The sequence below is a fragment of the Acartia tonsa genome, chromosome 5 (genome assembly GCF_053477335.1).
Source record: "Acartia tonsa isolate MP-2025a chromosome 5, ASM5347733v1, whole genome shotgun sequence".
In the NCBI taxonomy this organism is placed as follows: domain Eukaryota; kingdom Metazoa; phylum Arthropoda; class Copepoda; order Calanoida; family Acartiidae; genus Acartia; species Acartia tonsa.
The window spans coordinates 9159986-9181007 of record NC_137264.1 but is presented as its reverse complement, the minus strand read 5'-3'; the positions used below and the strand labels follow the sequence as shown (position 1 = coordinate 9181007).

At 32.6% G+C, this 21022-nt stretch overlaps 1 protein-coding gene across 4 annotated transcripts in view; it reads right to left on the bottom strand.

Moving 5' to 3' along the window:
* Positions 1–10349: 10349 nt before the first annotated feature.
* LOC145318699 (uncharacterized) overlaps positions 10350–21022 on the bottom strand; it is a 136870-nt gene continuing 126197 nt past the window's right edge. For all 4 annotated transcript variants that reach the window (XM_080160145.1, XM_080160147.1, XM_080160148.1 and 1 more), the window contains 3 exons: positions 13641–13751; positions 11590–11756; positions 10350–11178 (listed from right to left, as the gene is read on the bottom strand). In XM_080160145.1, coding sequence (XP_080016271.1) covers positions 10595–11178; positions 11590–11756; positions 13641–13751 — 862 coding nt within the window. In that variant the 3' untranslated portion in view covers positions 10350–10594. The remainder of the gene's footprint in view (positions 11179–11589; positions 11757–13640; positions 13752–21022) is intronic.

The following is a 21022-nucleotide window of genomic DNA, read 5'->3' as shown; positions in this document are numbered from 1 at the left end:
CAATAATATTTATAATTCAGTACCAAATTTTGCCCTGGATTGTTGGGCTTGTTTTTATAGCTTATTTATTTGATTGGATCCACCTGTAAAACTGTAAAAATTGAATTTTGGGACCTTTCTTCTAGGGGCTAGTGGAACAAAAGATCCCCCAAAACACTTAAAATTTAAGTTCTGAGCTTATTTTTAAAGATATCAATCTGATTTTTTTAAAGAAAACTTTTTTAACATAACTTAACTAATTAACCATTACAGTTTCATTTCGGGACTTCCTTTCTAGAGGCTAGTGGAGCAAAAGACCCCCTCTAAAACTATAAATATGAGTTCTGAGCTTAATTTTAGTAGCAAAGCTATTCTATAATTAGTAGTAAAGCTACTCTATTATTTGAAATGTCTATCTGTCTGTCCGTCCATCTGTCAGAGAGAGAAAGGGTGAAACATGATTTTTTCAACTCCTATAAAAGATACAGAGCTGAAATTTTTAGGGATAATTATGGTAATAATCTTCATATTTTCACCAAGTTTCATTAAGTTTTGCCAATTGTTTGGGGTGCTAGATCGATTCTTACATTTTTAAGGACTTTCAAGGACTTCCATGCTTTTTTTGAAAGGAATGGTAATTTCCATTTCAGGTTGTAAATCTTTTTTATTCCCAAAACTTTTAACCTTGGAACTAAAATTTGTGGGTATAAATAATCCCAATAATAGAAATATGCTTTTAACTTTAAAAACTTAATTTTTTCATCACAATGTGTATAATAAAGGATGAATTCCGACATTTATTTGGCCCCCTTTTCGACATATATCTTTAGATCTCTGGTAAATTATGCTTTTGAAAATCAAAACTCATTTTGATGAAATTTTATGAAAGTTAGGATCATGAAAATATCATTAACCTTACAAGACTAAAAAAAATGCTTTCAACTTAAAACTTATTTTAACTTTTTACTTAAAACTTATGTAAATTACTTTTTCTTAAGTTACTTTTTCAAAATTTAGGCTCTTTCTAAAATTTTTTTCTTGTGTGGAAATGTTAAGAGATCAAGAACATATGCTACTTTTTTTGATACACTAAGTAATATGGTCTGTAAACCCTAAAAAATACTTTTTGTGTGTCATGCTGTATTACATAGAAGCTCCACAATGATGTCTTAGTTCCTAAATGCCAAATTTCATTGGGGGTGGGGGTTATCATACCTGTACATCCCTCCCCCCTTAGACATCAGTGCACTTTATTGCTTGTTTTTATATATGATAGCTTTAAATTTGTTTTTGAATAAAAGTCTTATCCCAAATGACAAATACTATATTAGATATTTTACTATTATTTATTTATTCTAAATGTTAATAATAATTCATGAATATTTATTGTAAATATTAAAGAAACATATGTTAGAAAGAGTAGTTTTGTGTATTTCATATCAATATTAAATATATTTAATTTTAGTAATTTTTTCTCAGGAGTTTACTTCATTGGAGAACAGAGTTGATAAATCAATCAAAATATCATTAGAGTACATTAGAATCACTTCAAAGGCAGATTGTCTCAGTCTGTGGTTAGAGTGGTTTTGCTGGAACTTTATAACACAACTTTAAATCAGAAACAGAAGATTGATTTATGCAGAAAACTAGTGAATTTGATTTAAACATCTAATTTGTATAAATTTAAAACAAACTTTCATCAGTCATTTTTTAAACATGAAAAGAATATAAAATTTTTGAATGTATTGTAATACTGTATAATATCATGTAGTTTAATATAATTTGACTTATAAAGTTTTTTTTTTACATTAATTATAAAATCAATTTTGCCAATTTTCATCATGAAAGTAGGAAATAAATCACAAAAAATGGCTTGTTTAAGTAAGGATTTTGTAGCAAAAATGGAAGATTTAAGTAAGAAATTAATTTCAAAAATGGCTTGTTTAAGTAAGAATTTTGTAACAAAAATGGAATATATAAGTGGGAGATTAATCACAAAAATGGCTTGTTTGAGTAAGAATTTTGTAGCCAAAATGGAAGATATAAGTAGGAATTTAATCACAAAAATGGCTTGTTTAAGTAAGGATTTTGTAACAAAAATGGAAGATATAAGTAGGAAGTTAATCACAAAAATGGCTTATTTAAGTAAGGATTTTGCAACAAAAATTGATGATTTAAGTAAGTAATCAACCCCAAAAATGGCTTATTTAGGTAAGGATTTTGCAACAAAAATGGATGATTTAAGTAAGCAATCAACCCCAAAAATGGCTTAATTAAGTAAGGATTTTGCAACAAAAATGGATGATTTAAGTAAGTAATCAACCCCAAAAATGGCTTATTTAAGTAAGGGTTTTGCAACAAAAATGGATGATTTAAGTAAGCAATCAACCCCAAAAATGGCTTATTTAAGTAAGGATTTTGCAACAAAAATGGATGATTTAAGTAAGTAATCAACCCCAAAAATGGCTTATTTAAGTAAGGATTTTGCAACAAAAATGGATGATTTAAGTAAGTAATCAACCTCAAAAATGGACGATTTAAGTAAGCAATCAACCCCAAAAATGGCTTATTTAAGTAAGGGTTTTGCAACAAAAATGGACGATTTAAGTAAGCAATCAACCCCAAAAATGGCTTAATTAAGTAAGGATTTTGCAACAAAAATGGATGATTTAAGTAAGTAATCAACCCCAAAAATGGCTTATTTAAGTAAGGGTTTTGCAACAAAAATGGATGTTTTAAGTAAGTAATCAAACCCAAAAATGGCTTATTTAAGTAAGGATTTTGTAGCAAAAATAGATGATTTAAGTAAGCAATCAACCCCAAAAATGGCTTATTTAAGTAGGGATTTTGCAACAAAAATGGATGATTTAAGTAAGTAATCAACCCCAAAAATGATTTATTTAAGTAAGGGTTTTGCAGCAAAAATGGAGGATTTAAGTAAGCAATGAACCCCAAAAATGGCTTGTTTAATTAAGGATTTTGTAGCAAAAATGGAAGATATAAGTAGGACATTAATCACAAAAATGGCTTGTTTAAGTAAGGATTTTGTAGCAAAAATGGAAGATATGAGTAAGCAATCAACTACAAATATAGCCTAAATGGCTGAGAAGGGATTAAATTTTGAGGAAAAATAATCCGGATTAAAATCTTAATCTGTAAGACATTTACGACAAAAGCGTCCGATTTGGCTGATTCTTATCAGCCACCCTTATTTTTGGGGATTTTTAGGGGTTTATAGGGCAATAATAGTTCTTCAAGTAAGCAATTAACCTACGAAAATGGCTCGTTAGTCCGACATGTCCGATTTAAGTAAGCCACTTTTGTTGTAAAGTGCGGACTTTCCCGATGTGAGCACGTCCTACTTAAATCTGACAAAAATGCTTATATAAGCACAAAAAAAGGTAAATTGCTGAGACAGAGATTACTAGGGTATTATATACTCATCATACGCATTAATCAGTCAATCTCAAAATAAAAATATATTTTCATCATATTTTAGGAATGGCTTGGTTTAAAAATATAATTTTCAACAAATCAAAATATATTTTAAAATTAAATTTTTTCTCTCCATTCTGTATTATACCTGTTTATTTCTTAAGATTTTGGGTTTCAATAATTATTGCTATTTTTTCAACTTAAAATATTTTGAGATCTTTTAGGTTTATTAGAATATTGCATTATATTTGTACTAAATAATTATTAATCAAAATAGAATTATTTTAGTTATCCCATTTTGCATATCTAAATAAGTTATTAGTCAATTAATAATAGATATTTGGGGAATAGTCCCTTTCGTGGCAACGCCCCTTAAGGGGCGATTCGTCGAATTTTTAAAATGGCTTTTTATAGTTTATTTTAGGTTAGGTTAGGTTATATTGGGTTAGATGATTGTCCCACAGGGTTAGCCAATTGGCCCAGCAGAGTTAGAGCCTCCCGCAGGGACTAGAGATAGGAGAAAACCTATTGTGAAAAATACGAAGAATTGGCCATTAAGGTGCATTGCTACGAAAGGGACAATACCCGATATTTGATATAATAATCACAATTAAAGAGTTAATTAATCTGGCATCCATATATTTCAAACATATCTCTCTTATGATAATTAATAAAGGGGTAACAAATAATTATTTTACTTATTATTGACTATATAACTAAAGTACATATCCATACCTATATACATATCATATATTTGCTTTTAAATACATATAATTAAATATTATTACTTATTATACTTAACTTTCAACACTTTAAAAACTTTGATTTAACTGATTGTGTTAAAACATCACATCTTTTGTTGGATAAATTATTTGATATTTTTGTAAGATTTTGGTACCCTAGAATAAAAAAAATGCATCCCAAATAATATTGTTTTCCCTATTTTATCATGCCCCCAAGTTCATGAATTTTATTGCTTAACCCTGAAATGGGTGTTGGGGGTTTAAAAAGTCCATCTTCTATTTTTACTCATTTTCTATGTATAAAAATGAAAGGCTATAATCAAGAAGTGACCTTTCTGTATTGATTTTGATGTCCATAATCTAGCGGCCACTCGGCAAAATATATTGCAAAGAGCTCTATCTTAAAGGGTATTATTTTTCTTTTTAGAATAAAGGATCTGAAGCTTTATAACACATTTTTAAAACATATATTTTTTTTAGCTTTTTGTGTAGATAATATTGGATAAATTATATTATTAGAACCCAGTCATTCAGATAATTTGATCTAGTATGACTTATGAACTGAATATCATAGACATCATTCGATTATTTTAAGATACCAAAACCTTTTAAATGAGCTTTTTCAAATCAGATAAAACAATAAAGAAATTAGAAATTGACGATATAATATTCTTTGGCCAATTAAGTTGATGAGAAAAAACGCAAGACAAATTTTATTTTGTTCTCCAAAGTTTTTTATTGAATAAGTAAATGATATAAATTTTTAGGGTTCGACAGCTGCTTTTTAACCGTTTTGCCGGTTTTCTAGCTATTGCCGAGCCCTGTTTATATGTCAGATAAGGCCAAACCGTGCGATTATAAAAATAAATATATTTTCTTCTTTATTTAAACTTACTCAGAAACTTAATATTATTTTTCTTAAACAAAACGATTTCTTATATGAAAATTAAACTTAGACATGCTAATTTATTGGTTTTTTTATTATTGCTTTTCAATAAATCTTTTTATCGAAAGTAATCAAAATACGTTTTTTTTTGAAAATAAATTACTAGATTTTTGATGGGATTAAAAACAAATTTGAAACTTATTTGCAAGCCATTCAAAAATATTATTTTCTCTACTATCGTTACAGATTTTTAAACAGAATATTTTAATTTAAAATTAATTTAAATTTTTACCTTGCGCAATAAATGTATTGCCGTTTAATTATTAAAAAAAATATCAGAGAAGTTTAATTTATTCAAATCTTATTTTTCTAAATTATTTTAAAGCTCTATAAGAGCGAACAAAATTGTTTACTAACATTATAAATATTTAGGGATAGGAATGTGTATTCAGTAACTTTAATCAGTTTGAATTCGAGTATTGTTTGTGTTCCTTTATACTATTTTATATCCTCCCAAATGCCAACAGATAAAAATCTAAAACATCTTAATAATCTTATATTCTTTAAAAAAAATACATTAGAGCATGAAGAGAAACCGATTAATCACGGTTCTTAGCCGTACTGAAAAATCATGTATCGTCAGGGGCGTCCAAGCTTTTTTTTTTGGGGGGGGTAAAAAAATTTAGGGGGGGGGTAATTCGTGTTTGGGTGGGGTAAAATGGCGCGCGAAGCGCGCCGAAATTTTTTTTTACCCCCCCCAAAATTTTTACCCCGGGGGTAAAATTTGATTGGGGGGGGTAATTACCCCCCCTAAAGTCTGTTGGGGGGGGTAAATACTCCCCCCAAATCTGTTGGGGGGGGTAATTACCCCCCCCAAACTAATTTACCCCGGGGGTAAAATTTTTGGGGGGGGTAATTTAATTATGTAAAAAAAGCACCTACCTATTCTATTAAGTTAATAAGTACTATCCTATAACATAAAGTAGTAAGTAAGGTTTATTTGACTATAGCTTCAGATTTCATTACTTTTAATACTGAGTTCTCCTTTTTAGGAAAGCTTCACATAGATCCCATGATGGTTCCACACTATTATAGGTCAATCCTTTGAGTGGTTTTAGGCTATTTTTCTCCTCCCTTTTTACCCTTTAGAAAACACGAGTTCTTAGATGCTAAGGGCGCCACTACTATCTATAATACAAAGTAGAACAATGTCTGTCTGTCTGTCTGTCCGTCTGTCCGTCTGTCTGTCCGTCTGAAGCTTAAGATCTCAGTAACCACTGAACCGATTGGGCTCTACTCTTCAGGGAATATACCTACTGGTCCTGTGATGGTTTTAAGCTATTTTCTTGGGGGGTGGGAAACCCCTAACCCCCCCAAAAAATGAAAAATACCCCCTCCCCCCAAAAAATTTTTTTTTACTTTTTCTTTTTAAATCTAAAATACAAAAAATTAGGTTGATCAAACCTCTTGGGACAAAGCCCCTAGAGGCTAGGGGCGAAGCCGCTAGTTCAAATATATAGTAGTATCTCATTCTTTAGAACATAAAAATACAATAATTAACTCACTAACCAATGAACTAATATGATTATACTTTAAAGTGAAGCGTCTTATAGGTCCTGGTAAGTTTTATAACTAGTTTTGAGACACCCTGACATCCTCCCAAAAGAAATCGCCTATAGAAATTCTTTTTCATTATTTAATGAAATATTTAATTTAGTTAGGTATCTATTTTATGGAATCTTCAGTGCTTTACAATTACATCATAGATCCCCGGGATGGTTTTAGCCCTTATAAAGGCCCAAGCAAATAAAACATGATCAAACTATTAAATTTTTTGTTATCATGGTTAAGAACTGTTGGACTATATTGGGGTATAGTCCCTTTTGTGGCAACGCTCTTTAAGGGGCGTTTCTTCGTTTTTTTCACACAAGCGTCTCTCCTATTTCTAGCCCCTGCGGGGGGCCAATTGCTTAACCATGTGGGGCAATCACCTAAACCAATATAACCTATCCTAAAATAAACTATCAAAAGCCATTTAGGATATACTTTTCATTAACTATTAGGAGACCAAACGAGGAACATAAAATATATTACACCTCAAGGCTCGAGTCACACTATGACTTTTTTTAGGGGGGGGGGGGGCGGTTATTACTCCCTCCCCCCCAAAAAAAAAATTTTCAGTAAAATTTTTTTTAAGAACATTCAATTTGGGGGGGATGTAAATACCCCCCCCCAAAAAAAAATTTTTTAAAGAACATTTATTTTGGGGGGGGGTAATTACCCCCCCCAAAATGGTTTGGGGGGGGTAAATACCCCCCCCAAAATCGTTGGGGGTGCCTACGGCACCCCCAAGGTAGGGGTAATTTTTTTTTGGGGGGGGTATTGTTCACAAAATTTTGGGGGTGCCTACGGCACCCCCAAAATCGTTTGGGGGTGCCAAATGGCCCATTACCCCCCCCCTTGGACGCCTATGTGTATCGTCTTATAATTTTTTCCATAAATAATAAATTAAAAATCATAAAATCGATACCAGCATTACTAGCCCCGGAATTCGCCCCCTTGTGCCATCAAAACTGGAATTAATTAATAAGTTTTAAATTTTTCTTTCGCGGAAAGCTTTCTAAAATACGATGCGAAAAATAATTATCATGTTTTCTCGTATTCATTCGAATCCGGTGGATAGGAACCGGTTCTCATCCATACGAAAAAACCATGTCTAGCATCGTATTATATCCAGCTTTCTACGAATATAGAAATGTACAATCATAAGATTAAAACCAGTTTTTTTAGCCGGTGCCCCCGGCACCTCGGGGCTAAAAAAACTAGTTTTAATCTTATAATTGTACACTCTATATCCGCGGAAAGCCGTTTATAATACGATACGAGAAATAACTATTATTTCACACAGACATTTCAAAATTCAATCAGATCAAAATTGCGAAATAATTCTATACCTTTTTTATACTGAGCAATTAATAATATTTCAATAGGTCTTCCTTATTATTTATAATAAATGTGAAAAAATGAGAAGTTGTAGCTCTACGAGGATCTTACTCTAATAATCTATTAATATATAATAATTTTTTATAATAAAAAGAGTTATCAACTATTATTTTTGAACATTTGTATGTGCTATATCTACCTAGTTTTTTTAAAAAGTATTGTTGAAATAAAATATAATGGAGGTCAAATGAATTTGAGTTGCCGATTGTGTACACAGTTTGCTCGGTGTTTCTAATCCTATCTCAATAATTACTACTAGCTAAAAAAAACTTCCCAAAACATCTAAATTTGAATGTATAATCGATTTTTACGTTATACATTCATGCAAAATTATAATTTTTTAATTTTTTTTTAAGTTTGAAGCTTTTTTTAGATAGTAGTAAATATTGAAATAGGATAAGGAAACACCGAGGAAACGGTGTACACAATCGGCAACTCAAATTTAACTGACCTAATGGAAGATTTTACTTTAACCACCGATAAGAACAAAATCAGAATATGTATAGCTTCATATTGTACATTACAAACTGAAAGACAGTTTTAAATACTTTGATTAGAACTGTATAGTGTACATATATTCAGTTCTATTGAAACAAACAAAAGTCCCTTGAACAGGGATCAAAGGGGATAAGACAATGGCCGATAAATTAATGCTCATCCCCAATGATGATACACAATATTACCCGTTCTTACAGTTAGTGGTTGAAACGTTTGTACACTCAACTTAATGAACCAACCATTTAAATTTCAATGAAAGTTACCAAAGTTGTTAAGCCAACGAATAAGAAAACAGCTCAATGTCCCCCTTCCTCCGTGGGTTAAAAAAACATCCTTTTTGAACATTTTAAATGCTATACAAATATTTGAAATATTCTCAGCGGCTCAACTTATTTCTACAAACTAAAGAGACGGTACAAAATTTCATTATCAACACTTCAGTTTAAGAATTTGAAATTTTGCTTTTACTTTCTGTTAAAGAAATATATTGTACTAGCGGCTTCGCCCCTAGCCTCTAGGGGCTTTGCCCCAAGAGGTGATAAAAAAAATTATTGTGAAAATCGTAAAGGACCATGGAAATCTCCTTCAAAAAAAAAAAAAAAAAATGGGGGGGGATTTTTTGTTTTTTGGGGGGGTTGGGGGTGTCCCACCCCCCGAGAAAATAGCTTAAAACCACCACAGGACCAATAGGTAGATACCCTGAAGAGTAGAATCCGATCGGTTCAGTGGTTACCGAGATCTTAAGGGACAGACAGACAGACGGACAGACGGTCAGACGGACAGACGGACAGACAGACATCGTTCTACTTTGTATTATAGATATCTGTCCAATTTTACAAAATAAATATTTAGTTTCTTTCTTTATGCAGTGTTGTTTTATTTAGTTTTATTGTTAAGCAAACTAATTTATGTTTATTATACAGTGAGGAGGTTGAAATCATTTTTATAAAAGCAGAAATATAATCTAGGATTACGGTTTTGACCCCACAAAAAAGGTAATGTATGATTCCATTTTCCCTTCCTTTGATAGTAGGGTTCATCATGGTTGATATGATTTTTGTAATCTACCATTACACTTTCAATAGAGGCGAAACTGGAATGGTACATTCATGTTTTCATACCATACAGCGTATTTATAAACATTGATTTCCTTATTAAATTCGACATAATAGTAATAGTATATACTAATTATTTTTTCAATTTTACATATAAAAATTTGATGATACATAATATTTTATGCATTTTTACGATTAACATTTTAATAGTTTAGAAATAGTATGTATGATTTTTTTAAAGTCGATATAAAAGGGGTAAACCACCATTCTAGTTTCGTCTCTCCTGAAAGTGGAATGGTACATTACAAATACCGTATCGAGCTAAATGATATCATTACCAAGAGAGGCCAAATTGGAATAGTAGATTACAAAAATCATGTCGGGCATTATGATACCATTAACAAGAGAGGGGAAAATGAATTCACACTTTATATTTTTTAAAGGGTGAAAACTGTAAAGATAGATTATATTTCTGCTTTCATAAAGATTATTTCAACCTCCTAACTGTTATATCAAAAAAGCTTTGTTGTATTGTATAATATCCAGTAAAACATTTTCAACCGCCCATTTTCTTACCATTTCATTGTTTATCCTTATGACAAGGATGACAACATTCATAAGTTGCAAAGCAAAAAAATCTTGTAATGGACAAACGGAAAGATGTAATCATTTTTATTTGAATATCTTTAAAAAGTTGCTTAACAGTTAAACTAAATGAAAACTTGAACTGTAAAAGAACTTAAAATCTCATTTTTTTGGTTTGATTGAATATTAGTCCATTTAATTACAGCCTTTGAAAATAATGTAGAATATTTGAGTTTATGACAAATGTATAAAAAGTATTTTTATTCTTTGCTTCTCCCATTTGAAATTATTTGTATTTCATTGTCTATAATAAATGAACTAATACTTAAAGACATACATACATTATACACATTTTTTTTATTACATAAGTTACTTATTTGTCATTTTCATTTATTATTACTGATCAACAATTACTCTTGTACCGAGGCCTGTCGATATACACTCGGCTGTCGATGGTGAACTCTACTGCTCTGTCGACTCTCGGTCGAGTCCAACCGTTGATAGCCGTTCGACGACTGCCGTTTGGCCGCCGACGTCCAGAAACTGTTGTGGTGGCCGCCGCCAGCGCCACCGTTATTAAGGGAACTAACAACACCGTTACTACTTGTATCACAGCCTGGTTGGGTTAAACGTTTATGCTCGTTGTTCACGTTGCTACCGCCGTTTGCAACAACCACCGTTCCGTTGGCGGTAGCGGTTGAAGAATGATGCTGTTGCGTTGTCGTTGGCGTTTGATTACCACCGCCGTTGGCGATCAACGCCATCATTGATTGTTTCTCCATGTCGGGCTGGTCGCCGTAGCCGCGCCGGAAGTTGCGCAGATTTGGCAGTACGCGTGTACTGTGATGGCTGGGCGGCCCGCCGTTTGACACCGCGGCCGCCGCCGATGAATGGTGGTTGACCATGTCCGATGCACTGGATTGGCGGACAAAACGGCGGTTGTTTGAGCTGTGGTGGTAGGAACCAGCACCGCTGTAGTAACCACCAGAAGAACCTGAAAAATAATTCAAAGATGAAAGTACAAGGAGGACAACATCCATAAAAGCAAAGCTCCATAAATCAAAAAAACATACGAATATTAACAAATGTAGCGTAACAAATACTGAACATACTTAAAATATAAGACTTTATAAGAGATGCTTTGTTTATAAAACTACCTTTTCCTAATAATCAATATTAAAAATTCTAAAAAATAGGAAAATTATATAATTTAAAAATTGGTATGTATTCACAAAGAAAAAAAATCAATGTGTTAAGACTTTATTGAATGATTTAGGGCTCCCCTCAGTGGTTTACAATATAAAAATACTATCCTCCTCTATTTTCAATTAAAAAAATTATAAGGGTTACAGTGCTCAAAAGCCACTTTGTGTAAAAGTGCCATTAAAGATCAATCCTGGGTTACCTGATCCGATCCTGCTGCCGCCGTTCATAGACACAGTCGATGACTGCCGCTGGAACGATATCCGCCGCTGAACCGCGTTGCTTACCGCCGCCGATTTATAGTTGCGCAGTAACTCACTCGAAGATCCACCGCGCAGCAAGGGAGGTCTCTGTGGTAACAGTCGCGGCCTAAAAAATATTTTTTTAAAGGCGTTACAACTAAAGCATAGTTGCGTACTCAGGGTTTTGAAGAGGGAGGGGGGGGGGGGTTTGGTAAGAACACCCGATAATTTTGACATCTTCACACGATTTTGACACACATTTAAACAAAAACCTATGGGTGGTACAGAAGACATCAAGAGATGTGTGTTATTTATTGATTGTGGGTGGATGGTATAACTTCCTGTGCGTTCATCTCTTACATAATCAACTCACTTTAACGGGTAAATGACGTAATTTTTTTTGGACCTCCTCAAATTTAAGTGTTGCCTTTTTAAAAACTGGACAACCCCCTTGCAGTAAACCCATGTCAAGGAGGCTGTAGGGGGTTTGGGCATATAGATAAGCCCATTCTGTATGCCTCTGTATAAAAATTTTAAATAATAAAGTCAATAATAAATTATTACAGTTTGATAGATAAATAGTACCAAGTCTAGTTAGTGTAGCTTAACCTATTACCTCTGAATATAAATTATATGTATACCTCTTTAAAAAAACATATTATTATCCTGTAACTATAATATTAATAACTATATCTATTTTAATAAAACTACACATATTATAGGTACTTTGTTTATTTAATGCAAAAGCAATATGGATAACCATTTTATTTATAATTAATTGTAAGATTTTTCAAAAATTCGTTTTGGCCTTTCTGTGTAAAAACCAGTTTCTGTCAGTTAGACTTAAAAATAATGTTTAACAAAATTTTTTGTCCACCAATGATAATTAAAAATCTTCGTCTTCTTTAAATTTCTTTTGAAATAGGCAGGATTAATGCGTCTGATTAGCCATCTAGGGGAATAAATATATTGTTTTTATAATGTCTTGAACACGAAGTAGTTTATAGTGCCTATGCAACAAATTGACTTCATACAATACAAATGACCAATGATAGGCCAGTATACAATTTACCATTTATCAATTTAAATGTATACTGGCCTATCATTGGTCCTTTGTGTTGTATGTCGTCATTTTTTATTTGCCTATAGGCAGCTTACTATTGGCAGGACTGATTTTGTTTCCATATGATTACCTGTGACCGTCCAACGAATTCTGTTTGACCAGCTGTGCCCGCTGGTCAACAGAAAAAGACAGGGCAAGGAAAAAAGATTACCTGTGACCGTCTACAGAGTTCTGTTTGACCAGCTGTGCCCGCTGGTAAACAGAGGAAGACCGGGCAAGGACAATATGATTATCTGTGACCGTCCACAGAGATCTGTTTGACCAGTTGTGCCCGCTGGTCAACAAAGGAAGACCGGGCAAGGACAATATGATTACCTGTGACCGTCCAACGAATTCTGTTTGACCAGCTGTGCCCGCTGGTCAACAGAAAAAGACAGGGCAAGGAAAAAAGATTACCTGTGACCGTCTACAGAGTTCTGTTTGACCAGCTGTGCCCGCTGGTAAACAGAGGAAGACCGGGCAAGGACAATATGATTATCTGTGACCGTCCACAGAGTTCTGTTTGACCAGTTGTGCCCGCTGTTCAACAGAGGAAGACCGAGCAATGACAATATGATTACCTGTGACCGTCCACAGAGATATGTTTGACCAGTTGGGCCCGCTGGTCAACAGAGGAAGACCGGGCAATGACAATATGATTACCTGTGATCGTCCACAAAGTTCTGTTTGTCCAGTTGTGCCCGCTGGTCAACAGAGGAAGACCGGGCAATGACAGTATTATTACCTGTGACCGTCCACAGAGATCTGTTTGACCAGTTGTGCCCGCTGGTCAACAAAGGAAGACCGGGCAAGGACAATATGATTACCTGTGACCGTCCACAGAATTCTGTTTGACCAGTTGTGCCCGCTGGTCAACAGAGGAAGGCCGGGCAAGGACAATATGATTACCTGTGACCGTCCACAGAGTTCTGTTTGACCAGCTGTGCCCGCTGGTCAACAGAGGAAGACCGGGCAAGGACAAACCGGTCTTGTGAAGAAAGCCGTACCAAGGAAGGACGCCTAAATAAATACAAACTTTATTATAATCAATAGTTTTTCAATTATTGACCGCTTTTAAAATTCGAATACTTGAATCATTTATAAGCTTTTCACTAGCTTTACTAATTCGGAAATATATTTGGTATATCACACTCGCTCAGCCTGTTAGTGGCTTGCTCATTCGAGTTATCTTTTTCATCTTTAGTCATAGGGTGTGAATTTGCATATAAATACTTATAATAATTATCAAACTCGTATGAATATTAATTTTATATTTTATCTATAATACAAAGTAGAATGATGTCCGTCCGAAACCTAAAATTTCGGTAACCGCTTAATCGATTGGGCTCTACTCTCCATCGAATATACATACTGGTCTTCTGGTGGTTTTAAGCTATTTTTTTTTGGGGGGGGGGGGGGGACACCTTCAGTGGTCCACCAACAAAAAAAAATATTTGTAATCACCATAATTCTTGATAAACCTGTTATTTGAAATTATCGTAAAATTCTTACTGTATAACACTCTAAACACTAAAAATGCTTTAGTTTGTAATAGCTGCACTGCTTGCGATACAAAATCTTGTATATTAGTGGTTAGCATGTTGTTTTATTATATGTAATTTGTGTATTTTCTGTGTGTAAAATAATTGTATGTCTGTGTGTAAAACATAGGACAATGTACATTTTAGCGGAGTTTTTTTGTTTAGTCTCCGAAATTATATAGGACTTGGCCGAATAACTGAAACGCTAGAAACATGTGTGACGTCATATAAGTACGTCTAACAAGAAGTGAGAGGAGAAGTGAGAAAGAAAACCCTGTAAAAAAGAGATGGATAATAGACAATTTTATGACGTCACAAATGAAACTTTCCAGTGCTTTGAATATTTCAAAATCTAAGGAACCGTAACTCTTAGGCTTATCCTTAATTGTAGGGTTTTCCAAGAAAGTATGTAAAATTTTTAAAGGCGTAACTTTTTTTATAATTAGGATGGTACGTCCGTAACTGAAAGCTCTTTTAGTTAATTGTCCTATCAGTTTGAAACTTACAAATTGATTTTTTGTTTATTAAATTCTGACTCTCTCCACAAGTGTTGATGTTCGTTTTGCCCTACCGTCTAATTTTAGAGCTTCGCTTACATAGATGCTGTCATCCTTGTTTGTATAATTACTTTGCAAGTAAAACTGACAGGCTAACAAATCTACTACATGTAGAGTTGCTTCGCAATCTAAACTGTAATGTATGTTGTAAAAGTTTATTCAGCTTTACCAAAAAGTTGATTCTTTTGACGTCATTCCTATCCACCTTCCCCTTTTTCTTCTACTTTTTACCTCTGCGCCATTTTTACACCCCTCCCCCCTCTTTCTCACCTGTTTACCAATATACGGGTGCTAATAAATAAATTCAAATATAATATTAAGTATTTTCAAAAAGAAAACGAATAAATTATTGAAATATGTTATATTGTTATCCTTATAATGAAGTAACAGGGTGCTTGTCTGTCTTTTTGTACCGATGGATCTTGCTAGCCCCTGGAGTGATATCCTTTGCAGGGTAGATTCTCATAAGTCCTGGGAAGGTTTATAGCTATTTGGGGGGAGGGTACCACCACCCTACCAAGAGATATCAACAAAGAAAACCGCCGCCTAGCAGACTTTTTTGGTAAACGCCTGGTCTTAACATAGAGTGAAAAGAAATCATTTTCCGTTCCTCTAGAGGCTTCTAGGCGCATAGCCGCTAGTGATTAGATATGATTTGAATAAAAATTTCACATTTAAAATTTTCTCACTTATCATATAAACTGAAATAAATATTTCCTTGTGTTGTATTTCATTTATTACTAGCGGCTACACCCCTACAGGCCCCTGAGTCATAAGCCTACCAGGACTAGGAGAAGCTACATTCCCATATAAACAACCCCTTAAATAGTGGATGTAAATATTCATTCCATTGCAAAAAACGCGATATTCAGTTTGTTTAAATATTCAGTTAATTAGGTTTTTTCAAGAATGTCAAGCGTGGGAAAATTTTTAGAATGTGGGAACCATTTAATTTTCATTTAAATGGTACATATGTTTTTCATTTAATTTCATTTTTAGGACCCGTGAGAAAATTTTTTTAACGTGAGAACCATTTAATTTTCATTGAATTTCATTTTTTGGAAGTGTGGGAAAAAACGTGAGAAAAAATATGTTTTAGTATAAAGAAATGTTCTATCAGTTTCAAACCTGGAAAAACTGTCAGACCGATTTTTGAAATTCAATCTGTGATAAAAGATATTCAAGTTTTAATTTTTTGTTTTGAAAATATTATTTTCATGTATTGACGCCATCTTGGATTATGATAATTTTTTTTGGTTAGAAGATTTTTTTTCTAAAATATTTTTAAAAAATTAACTTTTTACAATAAAAAAATCTTTGAACTTAAATTGACCAATAATTCAAAGATTTTTTCTTTTTGATTTGGAAGATTTTTTATGATTTTTATTTTTAATGTCAAATAAAAACACAACAGTGAAAAAAATGAAAATTAAATGAAAAAACGTTTTATAATTTTATTCAAGAAATTATTTGCTAACATCACCTTTTTGTTGCAATAGAATGTTATTTAAGCAAACAAAATTTAGCATAAATGGGTATTTAAATCCCTCGGTATTAAATGATGAGCTAACGCTCGATCATTTAATACCTTGGGATTTAAATATCCATTTATGCTAAATTTTGTTTGCTTAAATAACTCATTTATTTCCCGGAGGTACTCATTTATTTCCCAGAGGTAGTCATTTTTAGAAGATTTTTAATTTTTTTTTGAGGATTTTTGAATTTTTATTAATTATTAAAAGAAACTTGATATCAGGGATATAAATGATCATGGCCGGGAAATGAATGAAAATTAAAAACCAAAATTAAACCACATTTTAGCATAAAAAAATGAGTTTTTTTGTTTAAATGAGAATGATATTCCTGTCCAGTTTTTTGTTTAGGAATGAATATTTCTTACCCGAGGGAATAAATGATGACCTATCGGTCCATCATTTATTCCCTCGGGTAAGAAATATTCATTCCTAAACAAAAAACTGGACAGGAATACCCCATTGTAAAGGAGAACCATAACAGTCTAGTGGTTCATCCTGTTATTTTTTTTATAAGGATTGATAATTTCAAGAGGAACGTATCAAAACTTAGAGAATAAAACATAATTTAAGCTAAACAAAATTTATGTTAATATTTTCTTTTCCAAGACCATTTCTGTTGCTAAATTTTCATAATATTTGTTTCTTTACAACAACAATAACCACGAATTATTTACAAGTTATCACCCTTCTTATAAAAAGCAATTTGAAACAATAATCGATCCCACTAAAAAAGCCACTATACAAAAAAGCTATCATTTTGTTATTGAGTTTTTTTTGTACACTCTGTAAAAACAACCGGCACCTGGTCTCTGTGAAAATCAGCCCTTTTTTGTGCCATCCCCCTGTCTTGAATAATAATCCTCTCTAACCAAGTGAGGGAGGGGACATTTGGGATGTTTATTATACATTATACAAGTCTCCAAAGTTTTATAGTAACGTTTTCTTAATTGTTGTCTCCAAAACTTTGGGAACTTTTACTTAGTTTTGATTGGTTTAGTTATTCAGTTGATCGTACAAACCAATAGTTGTAATCTACAGAAGGGGTAATTTTGTATATCTATAGGGGTTGTACATTAGTTTATCGACCATTGTCTTATCCCTTTTGAACCCTGCCTCTAACCACCTGAACTCATATAGGATATATCCTCCAAACTCTCTTATAAAAATAAGATTTGACTGTAAATTACACTGATACCCAAGATTTTATGACCATGTTATCTTACGCGTCGGCTCAAAAACTTTAGGTCTTTTTATTGAATTTTGATTGGTTGATTCTAGTCTGAAGTGTCCAAATTTTTCAACCAATAACTTAAATTTGCAGATGGGTTAATTTTGTTTATCATCAATGACTAATCCCTGTACAAAATCTAAAATCCCATACCTGCCACTAAAATTTGTTACCTCATGTTGGCGTTTTTTCTCCCTCCCTCTTTATTTGCAATTAGCCTCCTTTTATTTTGATTAACAACCCCCCCCCCCCGTCATATTTTCTTTCTAGCTTCCTCTATATTTTCCTGAAATAATTTGTTGGGCAGTGCAGCCTCCATTTAATGGATATATATCAACAATAGAATTAATACATCTAGATGCTCAACCTGGCCTCATAATCTGTCAAAATAAAAAAAAAAGACGTTGAAAGTCACTCAAAAAAATTCTGACGTCATAAAAATGAGGGATAAGGAGAGGAAGATTGGGAAAGAAAACTCCTAAAAAGAAATGGATAATCCCTCATTTTTATGACGTCACATTGAGCGTCTTCATTAAAAAGGAAATTCTAACAGATAACCACTATTTTGACGAATTATTTCCCGAAGGATAACTTTATCTTAAGAAATTCAACCATTCATATAGCCGACTTTTACATATGTTTTCTCATTATACGAGGGAAGACATTTGTACACGATACTTTTTACCCAAGAATAGCTTTATCCTATGAATTATGACTATTTATAGCTTACTCAAAATGCTCCCTGTCGTAAAAAAAACTGTGCATTTTCTAACCAATAATAAGGCCGGTTTGTTCCTCCACTATTTTATTATTAGCTGATTTAGATAGTATCTATCTAGATTTTATCTATTATATAAAGGAGTATTTTACAACTATTTTAATGTATATATTTATATAATGTTTAAACCTGCTTAGAATGTATATAACATCTAGGCTAACAAATAATAAAAAATCAATTAACCCAGTTAAAAAATTGAAATTTGTTTATTATTTACATTTTTCCCTCTTTCGTTTTATTTCCTATTTGCCAGGGATCTTAAGTGTTAAGGGATAAGACAATGAACAATTGATAAAATTCGTAAATTCATGTGAAATAAAATTACCACTTCTATCAATAAAAATTATTATTTGAACAGTTTTTTGTAACCTACCTATCAAAATGCAAAGTTCTTGAGCCAACGAATAAGATAAATTCGGATATAAATGTAATTTACGTTGCCCCCCCCCCCCCCCTATTCCTGCCATTTTCATGTTGATCTTATAGAAAATAGCGGTAAACCTTTTATCTAAATATTTCATAAATTATTAGAAAATGAACACTTATATGTTAAATATCTCAGAAACCTCGTACAAAAAGGCAAATTAAAACTAGTATTGATAATAAAACAAGGAAATATTATTTTCTCCAAATCCTACTTGTTTTCCCTAAAAAAATTTAAAAACTTTATACTATATTTAGTGATTTGGTTTAATATACATAGCTTGGATGTTATTGGCCAATTTGTGTTGCAACAAATTCTGCTGCAGTATGAATAAAAATCAGGGAAAACGGATAAAAAAATCTACGAAAACTAGATTTGATGCTGTGTTTAATCTCTTTGTGTAGCAAGTCACAGCCAAAAGGACCTGATTAAATGTGGGTACCTGGACAAAGTGTCTCAAAAATCAGCCATGTGACGTCATAAAAATGAGGGAGATGAGAGGAGAAGTGGGAAAGAAAACCCATAAAAAAGAGATGGACAATCCCTTCTTTTTTATAACGTCAAATGGCTGATTTTTTGAGACACTTTGTCTTAGACTTAGCCTTATATTTTTAAAAATAAATATGTGTGACCCTTTTTCCCTGGGAACAATGTATGTAGTCGTAAATATACACTTTACTCTGAGCTGCACTCTAATAAAATATACTATAAACAAGGATGACAACATCCATACAAGCGAAGCTCTGAAACGGTAGGACAAAACGAACATTAACTTAATTAGCAGAATATAAGTATAAAAAAGGCGCTTCGCCTATAATATTGTACTTTGTTGTCCTGGGAATCAGTATTAAAAAAATTAGATCAATCAAATAATTTCATCATATAAAAATTAGCTGTTTAAAAAGTTAAAAATCAACATGTTTAAAATGGATATACGGACATTCTGGTACCTAGCTACTACAGGAATCACCATAAATTTGAAATCGATAGGACAATTCTAACATGCTTGAGTTAACGAAAAGAGCTAACCGTACCAGACGTACGGACGGACCGACCTAATCATAGAAAAGCTTCGCTTTTAACCAGGCTCATTAGTTTTGACATAGCGCAGCTAGAATGTTATAAGCGAAACAACTCAATTATCAATCGTTAAAATGGCTGTCTATATTCAGCATCCTGTATTAGAGAAATTTCAGGCTAGTTTCAAGTTACTAAAATTACCAATAATGTTGGTTTGTTTCTCTTTATATGCTCGTTTGTCAGACAGTCTTATTTGCTGAGCTACGCTTTTATTGATATTCTTAACCTTGTTAAAAGCAATAAAAAAGAAGCTTTTCTATAATTAGGGCCGTTCTGTCCGTCCGTACGTAACGGATAGCTCTTTTCGTTAATTTGAACATTATAAAATTGTCCTATTGATTTTAAACTTTGTATGATGATTCCTATAGGAGTTAGGTCCGAGTTAGAAAGCGAAGCAACTCTATACTCGTTACCAGAAAGTCCGTACGTCCATTTAAACATGTTGCTTTTTAACTTTTTAACATCAAATTTTTATGTGATAAAATCATTCAATTGGTCTGATTTTTGGAATTCTGATTCTTAGGACAACAAAGTACATTGTTATATGCGAAGCATCTCTATAATCAAGGCCTAAAAATGTAAGTATGTCCTTAAACAATATCCTGTAATTAAGCAGTTTTTCAGGAGATTTACTTAATATTTTGTTTCGTTCGACTTTTATACATTCATATTCTGATTATTCAGTTCTGACACTATACAATAGTCAATGTTCGTTTGTCCTACCTTTATGCTGTAAAATCAATCATCCCATAGACTAGAGGTTAGAGAATATTTGTGCCTTATACCATGTAAATAAAGTTGAACAAGGATGACAACATCCATAAGTAGCGAAGTACAAAAAATATGCATAAATATTGTCAAAAACAAGAATGTTAGAAAAAAATCACGAAACCTTTTCAACACTTATTTCTAATTTCTTAATATTTATATCTTAGTACTATGACTGATAGACTGACGGTCAAAGTAAATTACATACTGGATGCTCAAAACAACGGGTATATATGATTGTAATATAGAAATAGAAAAATAGCATAAATCTTCCTAAAAGTAGTCCGATCGCCATAGATGTTTTATATAATTATGCTCCATATTACTGGGAATGTCGACAAGTAGTTTCAGCCATCTATCTTTTCTAGGAGCTGAGAAAA